Source organism: Henckelia pumila, chromosome 3, assembly GCF_033568475.1.
Source record: "Henckelia pumila isolate YLH828 chromosome 3, ASM3356847v2, whole genome shotgun sequence".
In the NCBI taxonomy this organism is placed as follows: domain Eukaryota; kingdom Viridiplantae; phylum Streptophyta; class Magnoliopsida; order Lamiales; family Gesneriaceae; genus Henckelia; species Henckelia pumila.
In genome coordinates, this window is record NC_133122.1 from 78,801,259 (window position 1) to 78,813,451 (window position 12,193).

The 12,193-nt window shown below is 37.0% G+C and overlaps 1 protein-coding gene and 1 non-coding gene across 2 annotated transcripts; one reads left to right on the forward strand and one right to left on the reverse strand.

Annotated features, from left to right (window-relative positions):
• The first annotated feature begins 1,233 nt into the window (after window positions 1-1,233).
• Window positions 1,234-5,528, forward strand: LOC140890348 (RNA polymerase sigma factor sigF, chloroplastic). Its single transcript, XM_073298104.1, has 9 exons — window positions 1,234-1,454; window positions 2,423-2,568; window positions 2,771-2,901; window positions 2,976-3,179; window positions 3,278-3,533; window positions 3,624-3,854; window positions 4,012-4,152; window positions 4,355-4,555; window positions 5,027-5,528. Exons 1-9 carry the CDS (start codon window positions 1,367-1,369, stop codon window positions 5,312-5,314), a joined length of 1,686 nt encoding a protein of 561 aa, XP_073154205.1. The 5' UTR covers window positions 1,234-1,366; the 3' UTR covers window positions 5,315-5,528.
• A 4,496-nt stretch (window positions 5,529-10,024) lies between these two features.
• Window positions 10,025-10,131, reverse strand: LOC140894163 (small nucleolar RNA R71). Its single transcript, XR_012153710.1, has one exon. It is a non-coding gene; the product is annotated as a small nucleolar RNA R71 (small nucleolar RNA).
• Between the last annotated feature and the right edge of the window lie 2,062 nt (window positions 10,132-12,193).

The window sequence follows — 12,193 nt, forward strand, 5'->3', positions numbered from 1 at the left end:
GGGTGGACTTGGCAGATGGAAAATATTTCGCCAAAAATTTCTCTGCCATGTTTTCCCAAGTAGTAATGCCTCCCAACAGCAGTGATTGCAGCAAACATCTAGACTGATCCCTGAGAAAAAAAAACAAACGCAGTCTAATTATATCATCAGAAACTCCATTAATGTTTACCGTGTCTGTTATCTCTAGGAACATCCTCAAGTGCAGGTGAAAATTGGCAGTAACACTTACATTGAACTGGTTCTGCTGTGCCATGTTTATCAAAGCAGGCTTATGCTCGAAATTATTGGCATTGATGGTTCCATGAGCTATGCCAGAATAGTGAGTTTGGATCACTGGTCTGAAGTGATCTCTGATTGGCACCAAGAAAAGTTGATTATTTTCAGCCATTGCTTGCACTTCTTCTCTTCTTGCTTTTCGTAGTGCTCTAAGAGTTCTTTCGATCTCAGGATCAAAAAGTAAAAAATCAACGCTTTGAAATCTTTGCATACACTACAAATCAGAAGAATCAAACGAATCAGAACTAAAAATAATAAAAAAAATCTAAATTAAAATATAGACTAATTGGTAATGGGACTGTACACATATTGGCTTTGGTTGGTATGACTTTACCAATTTTTATATGATGTTGTGCAATTATTTACATGATCATGGACCCCATGAATGTGCTTTAATGATTATGTAAATTTTCTTGAATCTCATCACTCGAAAGAAAAGAATGCCATGTTTTTTATGTTTTATTCACGTCCAATGCATGTTATAAGATTTTATTATGTATACGTTATTGCTTAAGTATGCTTGTTGATTTTTCAGACTCACAATGCTTGAATAATGCAGGTGAGAAAGATGCAGTAAATGATTATAATGTTGGACAAGACGCAGAGTAATCGAGGAGGCGAGGAGTTGCATGCCAAGACTGTTTATGACCCGCGTTTTAGCAAAGATTTTATGCTTTTCAAACAGTTTTCTCACTATTGTTGTTCCGAAATGTGTCTTATACATTGCAAGTTTTCCTTTTGGTTATCATGTTGATAGTTTGGAACGCACAATGTTTTAGTATGTAAGTTGAGGCATTTTTTTTTTAAATATATAAAAAGTATTTTTCGAAAAAAGCGCGAGTTACCAGAGCAATATTGATGACATGAATTAAAATCTTTTCAAGGGTAGTTTAGTCAATCACTCATCCAATCAATCAAAACCAGCAAAAATCTCATCCATTTGACGACGGGGTTTATCTGTTGAACACAACTGCAAATAGGAAAGGGCCTTTCATTGTTTCGATGTCTTTCGAACAGAACTGGATAGTAATAAGCCTTCGGTTCGTTGTTCATTGTGGTTTTCAAGCCTCGAAGCTTGCAAAATAGTGTTATGGAGGCAGTGAGCAGCTTGATTTCTTCGCCTCCACAATTCTTCCTCCGAACCCATCTCAGAAATTGCTCTGCCTCGTCATCCTCAGGTACTTTAACTGCGTATACTATTTCCTTGGCTCGTTCTTGTTCTTTTAAGCGATATTGAAGCGATGAAAGCTAGTGGGAAGTTGTGGTTTTACTCGAAATCATGCTCTTGAGTTCTCATCACTACAGCTGTTATCCTTTTATGGTCATCTGTTTATGTGTTGATGGATATTGTCTAGTTAAGTGCGAAATTCAACTCCTTTTGGGGCTTGCTGGACGAATATACTGTAATGGAAGGTAATATTTTGTGTCAGTTATGGCAAGGTGAACGCTTTAGGATGGTCGTGAAGGGATGAGGTTGACACATTGGTCGAGTGGCAAGAAGCACGATGCCCGGAGACAACGTGTCTTTTCCGTGTACTCAAAATGAATAGATAAGTTCTGGCAGAGTTTCCTCCATGGACCCAACCAAACTCGATTTCGTATTAGTAGACAGGAAGAAGTGATCTAGGGAAAGATGAACATAGAAAGAAGGGAAAAGAACGAGGTTAATTTTGTGATATGTGTCGGTGTGTAATTGTCCCACTTCGATTGGATAAATTATTGAGAGTTTTATGTATGGAGTTGGACAATACTCCCCCTTGAGCCGGCTTTTGCGTTGAGTTAGGTCCAAGTCCATGATCTTAACATATCAGAGCTCAGGCCCACCAAAGCATGTTAGCCATGTCAGAGCACATTTCCTTTTGAAGATCTCACTCATTTACAATTTTTTGTGAAGTTTTTGCAACATGTTAAAGATATGCTGTTTTCCGTTCTATTATGATTTGGTGATAAATAGCTTCGTAAAATTAATTTAAGGTTTTGCAGCATGTTAAAGATATGCTGCTTTCGGTTCTATTAAGATTTGGCGATAAATAGCTACTTAACTATTCTTGTAGATATGACTCTTGACTACGCTTTATTGAATGTGCCGAAAAGTATCCATTTCAATTTTATGAGAAATTGATAGTTTACCTGATAAATTTTGTAGTTTCTCTGTTTCATGATCAAGCAACATCGGCGCTTTCATCTCCATCTACTGCTTTTGCCCGATATTCTCCATCTTCTGTACTTGTTCAGGATCAACCTTGTGAAACAAGGACATTGTTGTGCTTGAAAGAAGAAAATACACTCCAGGTGAGACTTCTTGTGGTGAAAAATGTTAGTGTAACAGCAGTGTGTTAATATCTCAAACTATTCATATAATTTCTAAGAAAATTTTGGAACACCCTTTAGATGAAATTCTCTCATCTTATGTTGCCCATTAGAATTTAACTTCCATTCAAGTGCTAATGAATACGAGTACATTTCATCAATACATTTTGTTATCTTGTTGAAGGAAACATTGGATAGAAGACTTGCCGTAGTGCCTGCATCCACATCTATTGAAGATATCAACAATCTTGCTACAGATCAATATGCGAAAGATTTTCGGCTTCAATTGCAGCACTGGCAATCATCATCGTATCTGTAAGGGGTGTCTTACTACTGGACTCTGTTCTTTTGTTTGAAACTTGGCCATAAGTTTTGATATTTTACTGCAGATGGCCGTCCTTGAACAAAAAAGAACTACCCGCTCAAAAGACAATGGCATTGGTTTCAAGTAAAGGAGAGACATTAATAGGTTTAGAAGCAGACCAGGTCATTGCACTTGCGAGAGAAGCTTTATCTGCGTGCAAGGAGGCAGCATCAATTGCAAAAGATACTAACCTTTTCGAAACCCATCTTTACCACCTGTCTGATCCAACGTATGTGTCCTTCATTCTACAACTTTTCCCATTTTATCTCCTTTTTAAAATCTCTTGGCAAACACTGTATGACGCATTTTCTTACTGTTGGCTGCCAGAGGACTAGTCAACTCTTCTCTGCGGCATAAGAGAATGGTGAGGTCAACACGTCTCCTGGAGAGGCGAACGAAGCAGAGGAGGTTGCCAGAGCTAAATATTGAGATTCAGGAGACAAATCATCATAGGAAGCGAGAATCGAGTGGAAAAAATGGAGGATTTGATTCTAATGATACTCTTCAAATGTTCTTAGGGGAACCAGAAACAAGGCTGTTACTGACTGCAGAAGAAGAGTCGGAACTGATATCGAATATACAGGTTTGTTCAAGTCCTCGTCACTTTTATCCATAGCGACCTTTAATTTTGCATTACTTTAATTGGAGTCTTCAACAATTTTTATTTTACCAGGAGTTAATGAAACTACAAGAAGTCAGAAGTAGGCTTCAAACTCAGTTTTCCCGGGAACCGACACTTGTTGAGTGGGCTGCAGCCATTGGTATTAGTTGTCAAGCCTTGCGGTCGGAGCTTCACTGTGGTAACAGCAGCCGGGAGAAGTTAATTTACGCCAATTTTCGCTTGGTGGTTCACATTGCCAAGCAGTACCAAGGGCGTGGGTTAAACTTCCCGGATCTTTTGCAGGTGAATCAAAGCTCGCATACTTTATGCTTCTGGGCACTGTAATAGTGTTAGATTCTTGAATATAATTGCCTACTTCCTCTTGAGATGATTATGCAGAACTTCAGTGTTAGGTTATCATAAACGTTCTTATGAAGCATGAGATATAATTCTCTTGCAGGAAGGAAGCATTGGTCTTATGAGGAGTGTTGAAAAATTCAAACCCCAAGTAGGTTGCAGATTTGCGACGTACGCCTATTGGTGGATTCGGCAAGCAATAAGGAAAGCCCTGTTTCAGCACTCCAGGACGATCCGCTTGCCAGTAATGCACTATTACAGTATTGCAATTTTCCAATTTCATTCAAAGTTATTTTCTTTCTTCAATCTTAATTTTATGATCATGTACCTGTTTGCTTATATACTTGAAATGAGGCTTACTGAACAAACTCCAGCTCATTCTAAGTTTACTTCTTTGTTAGCAATATTTTTGAGAAATGTTTCTCACTAATGAATTTGGGGTTCAGGAAAATGTTTATGGTCTCTTGTCAAAGGTCTTCGAAGCAAAGAAAGTATGCGTTCAGCGAGGCAATCATAACCCAAAGAAAGAGGACATAGCAGCATGTGCTGGCATGACAGTTGAGAAACTGGAGAGCTTGCTTTATACAACTCGAATGCCCGTCTCCATGCAACAGCCCATATGGATGGACCAAGATACAACCTTTCAGGTACTCTTGCTGCCATTTCTCAAGCACAAGCTCTGGAACTTGAACATTGTTGATGTTGCATCAAAGAAATATTCTTTGTGATTTTCTCCGCATGTTTTCTTGATTAGGTACCGTGACACTGATTAATTGATCAACATCAGCAGATAACAGAAATATGGTTTTTTTTTTGAAGCTAGAATATGGTGTATCTTAGATAATTGGTCTGTGGAATCATTCCTAGTCAAACTTTTAGGCACCTTCATATATACCACTTATATGGTTAGTATGTCTGAAGCATCAAACTTGTCATTTGGTGTTCAAATGTGCTCTTTGAGATTAACTTATTTGCAAATTCGTGATTGAGAGACGTATAATCTTTGATTCCCTCCTGCAGAACATTGCGAATTTTCATTGTTACAAGCTTGCAAGAAAGTGTCAATACAAGTGGGATTTTCTGATATAACAAATGGACGTGTACTTTGAATATTACAGGAAATCACGGCAGATCCGAGCATAGAGGCTCCAGAATTGGGTGCAGCGAAACAACTAATGAGACAGCACATTCGGAATCTTTTGGGCATTCTCAATCCGAGGGAGAGGAAAATAATCAGGCTGAGATTCGGCATTGAAGATGGCAAACAGAGATCCCTATCGGAAATTGGTGCTGGTTTTGGGCTTACAAAGGAGAGAGTTAGACAACTGGAGAGTAGAGCACTGTACAAGCTGAAACAGTGTCTTGGCAGCCAAGGACTAGCAGCATATACAGACATGCTCGTCTAGGATTGATCCTGCAGCTGTTATGTGCAGTTATACGGGTGCAAACCAAATACGATATAGTGAATGCATCCACGCAGTGTACATGATGATATTGGGATATTGATATTTTTATCGTGAAACAATTGGACGTTCAACGTACAGCCTCATGATTCGTCATAATATGTAAATCTTTCTGTTCGTTGGCATATTGCACCTCTCAAGTATCTCACATTTCATGTGTTCTTTTTCTTTTCTTTTTCATTCTTAATAGTAGCATAGCTACTTTTTGTCTCTTGTTTTTTCCATATTACTATCATGGAACATACTTCCGCAATTTTTCGGAAGCACATTTGGTAAGACTTCGGGTTACTTTAGTACTGTGCGCAAATCATTTTAGTCAGCTAAATCACAATTGTTACACCCTAGGCGATAAGCTACTCCTAGTAATTGTTTCTAGGGAAAATTGAATTCTGAGAATATCGGTGAAGCGTTTGCCTATTCCTGAGGCATAGGAGCATGACTATTTATATATATTTTCAGCGGTCTCCAGTTTTTGGGAGAAAGGGTTTCTAATAATTTTTATTTAATCAACTCTGAGATGAATAATACTAGGTTTTGTTCTGTAACTACTCACATAAGTTGGTGTTTTAAAAATTCAAATGTAAATATTAGTATAGCTAAGAATTTTCTAGCATGTACCGAAATTTAACACCAAAAGAGTGATTCATATATTAACTGAAATAGTATAAACAATGAAATAACGTAACTAATTGCGTTTGGGGTGTTCTGAAATGGATGAATTTGAAATTCTAGATGTTAAATTGCATGATTATGAATTCATGTAACTTGTTTGTTTGAATATCATTTAAGTAGATTTCAAATTCGTTTCATCAATTTAATCTCCTGTATTAGTTATTATGTCGCATTTTCATGTGGATGTCATTTGAAATTTAAAATTCAAACCATTTATCAACATTTTTTTTTGGCATAAATCAAATTCATCCATTCACCATTATTTTGATTGATGGATTTAAGTAAAAGAAAATCAAATCCTAATCTAGATCCGTTTTGCTGTTTGAATACTATAAGGTTGCTGAAAGAATTTTTGCCTAAACAGATTTATGATTAATATCGTAAGTATTGTGTATGATGTTTAGAGGTGTTAAAATGGGCTAGGTCCGTCGGGTTGGCCCACCCCGTCATATAAAATAGGTGGGTTGGGTTGGCAATTTTTCAACCCGCCTAAAGGTGGGCGGCCCCGTCCCGCCACTTAAAATAGGTGGGTTGAGTTGGGTTGGTGTTTTTCCAACCCGCCTAAAAGGTAGGCCGCCCCGCCCCGCCCCGCCTAATGGTGGGTTGCGACGACTTGTGGGCCGGCCCGCCCCGCTGGCTCGTTTTGACACCTCTAATGATGTTGACACATACGACAATATGCAACGGAATGATATAACCCACAAATAAATAGAATAAATTAAATAAAACATAATTAATTATGCATAAGTGATCACACTTGTACAGTGCCTCAATACAAATTAATCATTAAAAAACGTAACATCAATTTACAAAATCAGTACCAGTGATTCTCTAAAAAACTAACTTGTTCAACGATTAAAGTAAGTAAATTGCATCCTAAAACCAATAATAAAAAATAGAAAAAACCAAAGAATGCAAATCAGTGTGTAGCCAAAATTGAGAGCAACAAAACCACTCTTCACACAACACTTTGCACGGGTATTGTAGTGACTCGTCCCCAGATCACCTATTAAATATAAACTTAGGCATGCAATTAATTTACAAAAAATAATAATCAAAGATAACTGTATAAACATAATTAAATAATAACCTATTCGAATACACTTAAAATTAAACTAGAAACCCAAAATAACTTAAATATTACAACCCAATCGGGAAAAATCAAATACCAGAATCACTTCAACTAATACTAGCGGCAATCTCAGCTCCCATGCCCTGGTCATCGACCAACCACTAATTGAGCACTTGATAATCTGCAACCCTACCCCTTCGAATGGGGTGTACATGATAAAAACACACACATGAGTGACACTCGCTCAGTACATAAATACGAGTACATAGACTGATATCATGTATGCAAATGAAATGTCTGAGTAACTTGTCAAGTACAATCATGCGCAAACTAGGTGCCAATGAGTGTGTAGTACCTATCTAGGAATCCAACCAAGGGGTAAACTCTCACAATCGTCGAGATCACCGTAGCGTCAGTCCCCATCGTCAAGACGTCTCAGTGTCTGACCTCATAACAAGAATTTATGGCTGAGCAACCTTATCCTAATGACTATCTCGAAGGAAATACATACTCAACATGATATATGTACATGTAGCATTTGTATAAAGCAGTCAAACAAGTATCATAGCACATAAAATGCAACATATAAGTGTAAGGCCAGAAAGTCCACTAGTTCAATCACGATAAATTAATTGATTTATATGATTTAATGCATGTTAGTTAAGAAAACTAAATTGTTATGTTTAAATTATATGATTTATGTAATGCCTGGAATTTTATGTGTTGTGATGTTATTTTTAAAGTTTTCAGGTTTGGAATTTAATTCTAAACCGAAGGGATGAGGCTAACCATTAAAACGAGTTAAGAAAATATTTTATGTTTAAAATATTAACTTGATACAGTGAAATGTTATAGTTGGGAGAATTAAAAATTTCAAAAGTTTTATTTGCATCTAATGGGCTGATTATAAAGCCCATTAGTCATAAAAGTAATTAGCGTTCAAAATTTCTTTTCTTTTCTTTCTTTGGAACACCACTTACTCTCCCCCAAATTCTCTTTTAATGTTAAACACTACACCGAGCAAATCAAAGGTTTTCCAATTCTTGTCGAGGCTAGATCGTTCTTTCATCCCGGTTAAATTCCAAGCAATAAAGTCAGACAAGTTTTTAATGTTTTGAAACCCATTCAAGTATATAAGTATTTTTAAGGTAAACCTTATGTGATTATTTAATGGTTGATGCATAATTCTAGAAAATTACATAGGTAAGTGATGTGTCCATATTTTTCTATGTTTAATTGGAATAAATTGTTATAATTCGATGCATTTGAATTGATAAATTTGGTTTTATAGGTATTAATCTTCGGTAGTGGTTTGATGTAGAGAAAAAATAAGAATTGAACAAAAGAAGAGCGAAAAGACAGAAGAAGCACATCTGTACATTTGAAAGGAACAACTTGGACTTGGAGCTTTGTTGCTGTGTCTTGGGGCAAGGATGATGGGCATGAATGAAGAAGGGAAAAGGGAAACAAGAAGAAAGGAAAGAGCAACTGAGCAGATCACAATACATGAGAAGAACGAGAAGGGCGCATATGCGGAAAAAAAACTTGCGCATCTGCGCGAGAATGTGAAAGAAAGCCATGCGCGCTATCGCGCTGTTGGAGCATGAGATCTGCGATATTTTAAGTGCTGTTGAAGATGGTTGGTTGCGCATTTGCGCTATGTAATCAGCGCAAGTGATGTGCGGTTGAGGAAGTTGGATGCGCTATCGCGCATGGGAGGCTTGCGAGCTGCGCAGGTGCTGTGATGCGTACAGATTGGAAGCAGAATTTCTACCGATTGATCGGTAATGTTCAACCGATCGAGGGGGCCATTTGAAGAGTTCGGGGCAGAGAATGCGTCGCTCGATCCATCAACTTCTACCGATCAAGCGGCGCGAGCGTGTAGAGTTTTTAAATTTGGAAATTCTTTGGCCGAGTTAGATTTAATCTTTGGAAGATTTGGAGACTTTAAATACATCTTTTAACTCGAAAATTACTATTTTTTATCATCTTTGGACGGCAGAAAAAGAAAAGAACTCTCTTGGCGGCTAGGTTTCTTCTCTCTTTTCTTAGATTTAATTTTATTTCATGAAATTTTCTGTAGAATTCATGAATATTGTTGGCTAAGTTTTAGAACTTGGTTGAGGAAGATGAACCCTTGAATTTACTTATTTGGGAAATTTTGATTTTCATTGTTTGATTTATTTGATTATCGAGAGTTGTTTGGAATCGATTGTTATGATTGTATGTGAGATTTTTGGATTGACCATCTTAAGATTTCATTATACAATCTACTGCTATATTAGAATTCAAATCCGTAATTGTTTGAATCATCTGATTTGTGAAGCAACTGTGATTAATAATCGTCCGCTTGTGAGTTTATTAAATTGTATGAACAACAATTGACTAGGCTAAATACATCCGCTTGTGTATGTGTTGTCTAGATTCGTCAGTTTCACTAGTTTGCATGCTATCGTGAATTTAAATCTAATCGCTTGTATTGGGTTAATTCATTGGTAAAGGTTAACTTAAAACGCTTGTGTCTAGTTAACTAAGATTAAGGTGAAACAGGAATTTAATTTTCAATGATGAATATTTGATAGAATTAATTATTTCTAGGTAATCAATGATCCAATGAATAATTTCAAGGGTGTAGTCGACCGATACCAAGTCTTGTTTCTCATTGAATTCTTCGTTATAATTAAATCTTGCATTATAGTTGATAGAATTTCATTATATATTGCTTTTAAATTTTTAGTAGTTAAATTTCAAACTCAAAACCCCCTTTTATTTATTTTTAGTATTTTTTAGAACACACTAAATTTCACTTTCCTCGTGGGAACGATCCCTATTCTCTTTACTGCATATTTTGTTTATCAGAATTGAGTCGGGTAATTTGGACAAATTAAACTACTAAACATTTAAAAGCAAATATTAGAAAAGAGATCTATGACATTAAGCAGAATATAGGGGAATCACTTCATGAGTAATGGGAGCGATTCAAGAAATTTTGCGCCAACTATCCGCAGCACCAGATAAGTGAAAATTTGTTAATCGAATATTTCTATGAAGGTTTTTTACCTCATGACAGGAATATGGTAGATGCGGCCAGTGGAGGAGTTTTTGTGGACAAAACTCCAATCCAAGCAAGGAAGTTGATCGAGAATATGGCTGCCAATTCTCAGCATTTGGCACCAACAGAAGTGATTCTATGCCTAGAAAGAGTAATGAGGTAAATGTCTCTTCTCTTGAGCAACAAATGATTGAACTGACGTCTCTTGTGAGTCAAATGACTGTAGGGAATGGACAGAATGTGAAAAAGTGTGGAATTTGTGCTGCAGTGGGACATGCAACTGAAATTTGTCCCACACTTCAAGAGGGATCTACTGAACAAGTCAATGCAGCAGGAGGATTTCCTGGGCAACCACAACAGAGAAATTATGATCCTTATTCGAATACATTCAATCTAGGTTGGAAGGATAATCCAAACCTTAGATATGGCAATCCTTCGATGAACCAGCTTGCACCTCAAGTGCAGTCAAATAATAAAGCATATAAGCCGCCATATCCTCCACAACCTCAGCGTCCTCAAGTTCCAAATTCAGGTGAGTTTTTAGAAAAAAATTGTTAAGGATCTTGCAACTAACACTTTGAATTTTCAACAGGAAACGAGAGAAAATATCCAACACTTGAACACTCAGGTGGGACAGTTGGCAACCGCAGTTAACAGGTTGGAGGCACAAAATTCTAGCAGTTTGCCATCGCAGACAATGGTGAATCCGAAAGAGAATGTAAGTGCAATCACTTTGAGGAGTGGAAGAGAGTTGAAGGTCCATGAAGAGGTGGTACAAACACCGGTAAAGAAGGAAGAGGTGGAGGAATCCAAACTGGAAGAGAATGAAATAATTCAAGAAACATCAAGAGGTAAGTTTTCTCCTCTTTCTGAGTATAAACCTGTAGCCCCTTTTCCCTTAACATTGAAAGAGTCTAGAAAGGATGAAGGAATTAAGGGGTTGTATGAAACTTTTCGTAGATATGAGGTAAATATTCCATTGTTAGATGCTATCAAACAAGTACCTCGCTATGCTAAATTTTTAAAAGAGTTGTGTACTATGAAGAGAAAAAACAAACTGATAGAAAGTTGAATTGGGAGAACAGGTTTCTGCTATCATTCAAAGAAAGGTACCCACAAAATGCAAGGATCCAGGTATGTTTTCGATTCCTTGTAAAATAGGAGAAGTTCAGCTTGATACGACCATGTTAGATTTAGGAGCATCGATTAATGTCATGCCATACTCTGTATATGCTTCTTTAAAATTAGGGCCTTTGAATGAAACTGAAATTGTTATTCAGATGGCTGATCGATATACTATTCATCCTAGGGGTGTGTTAGAGGATGTTTTTGTGCAAGTTGGTAATTTAGTCTTTCCTGCTGATTTTTATATTCTTTACATGAAAAAAAATAATTTAAATAGTTCAGTTTTGCTAGGAAGAACATTTTTGAAAACTTCGAAATCTATCATAGATGTTAACAATGACACTCTCACTATGGAGTTTGATGAGGAGATTGTTAAGTTTCATATTTTTGATACCCTGAAAAATCCTTGTTGTGAAAGTGTTGTTAATCAGATTGATGTCAATGATTACTTGTCACAAGAGCCCAATAAATTTGTGAATGAGGATAAGTTGAAGGAAGTTATTTCAAAACCTGTTAAAAATTCTTCTGCTGAAATTTTTCTTTCTGATTTGCAGGTGTCTAGAACTGAGCCAAAACTTCCTCCAGATCGAGCGGAAGGAATACCAATGGGACGAGGGAAGCACAGTCAAGAGACGGGAATTCCCACGAAATCACAGTAGAATAAGCATAGACAGAAAATAACTGCAAAATTGTTCAAGTGGGTGAAGGTGGACAAGGGAACTAGATATGAACCACCGTGTGGAACTGAAGCATGCAGTCGGGCCGACAACTGTAAATAGAGGCGTTGCTTGGGAGGCAACCCAAGGGAAGTTTTTCTTTTCATTCTTAGTATTTATTTATTTTTGTTTTGCATTTTACTTACATTGGGGACAATGTAAGATTTTAAGTATGGGGGAGAGGA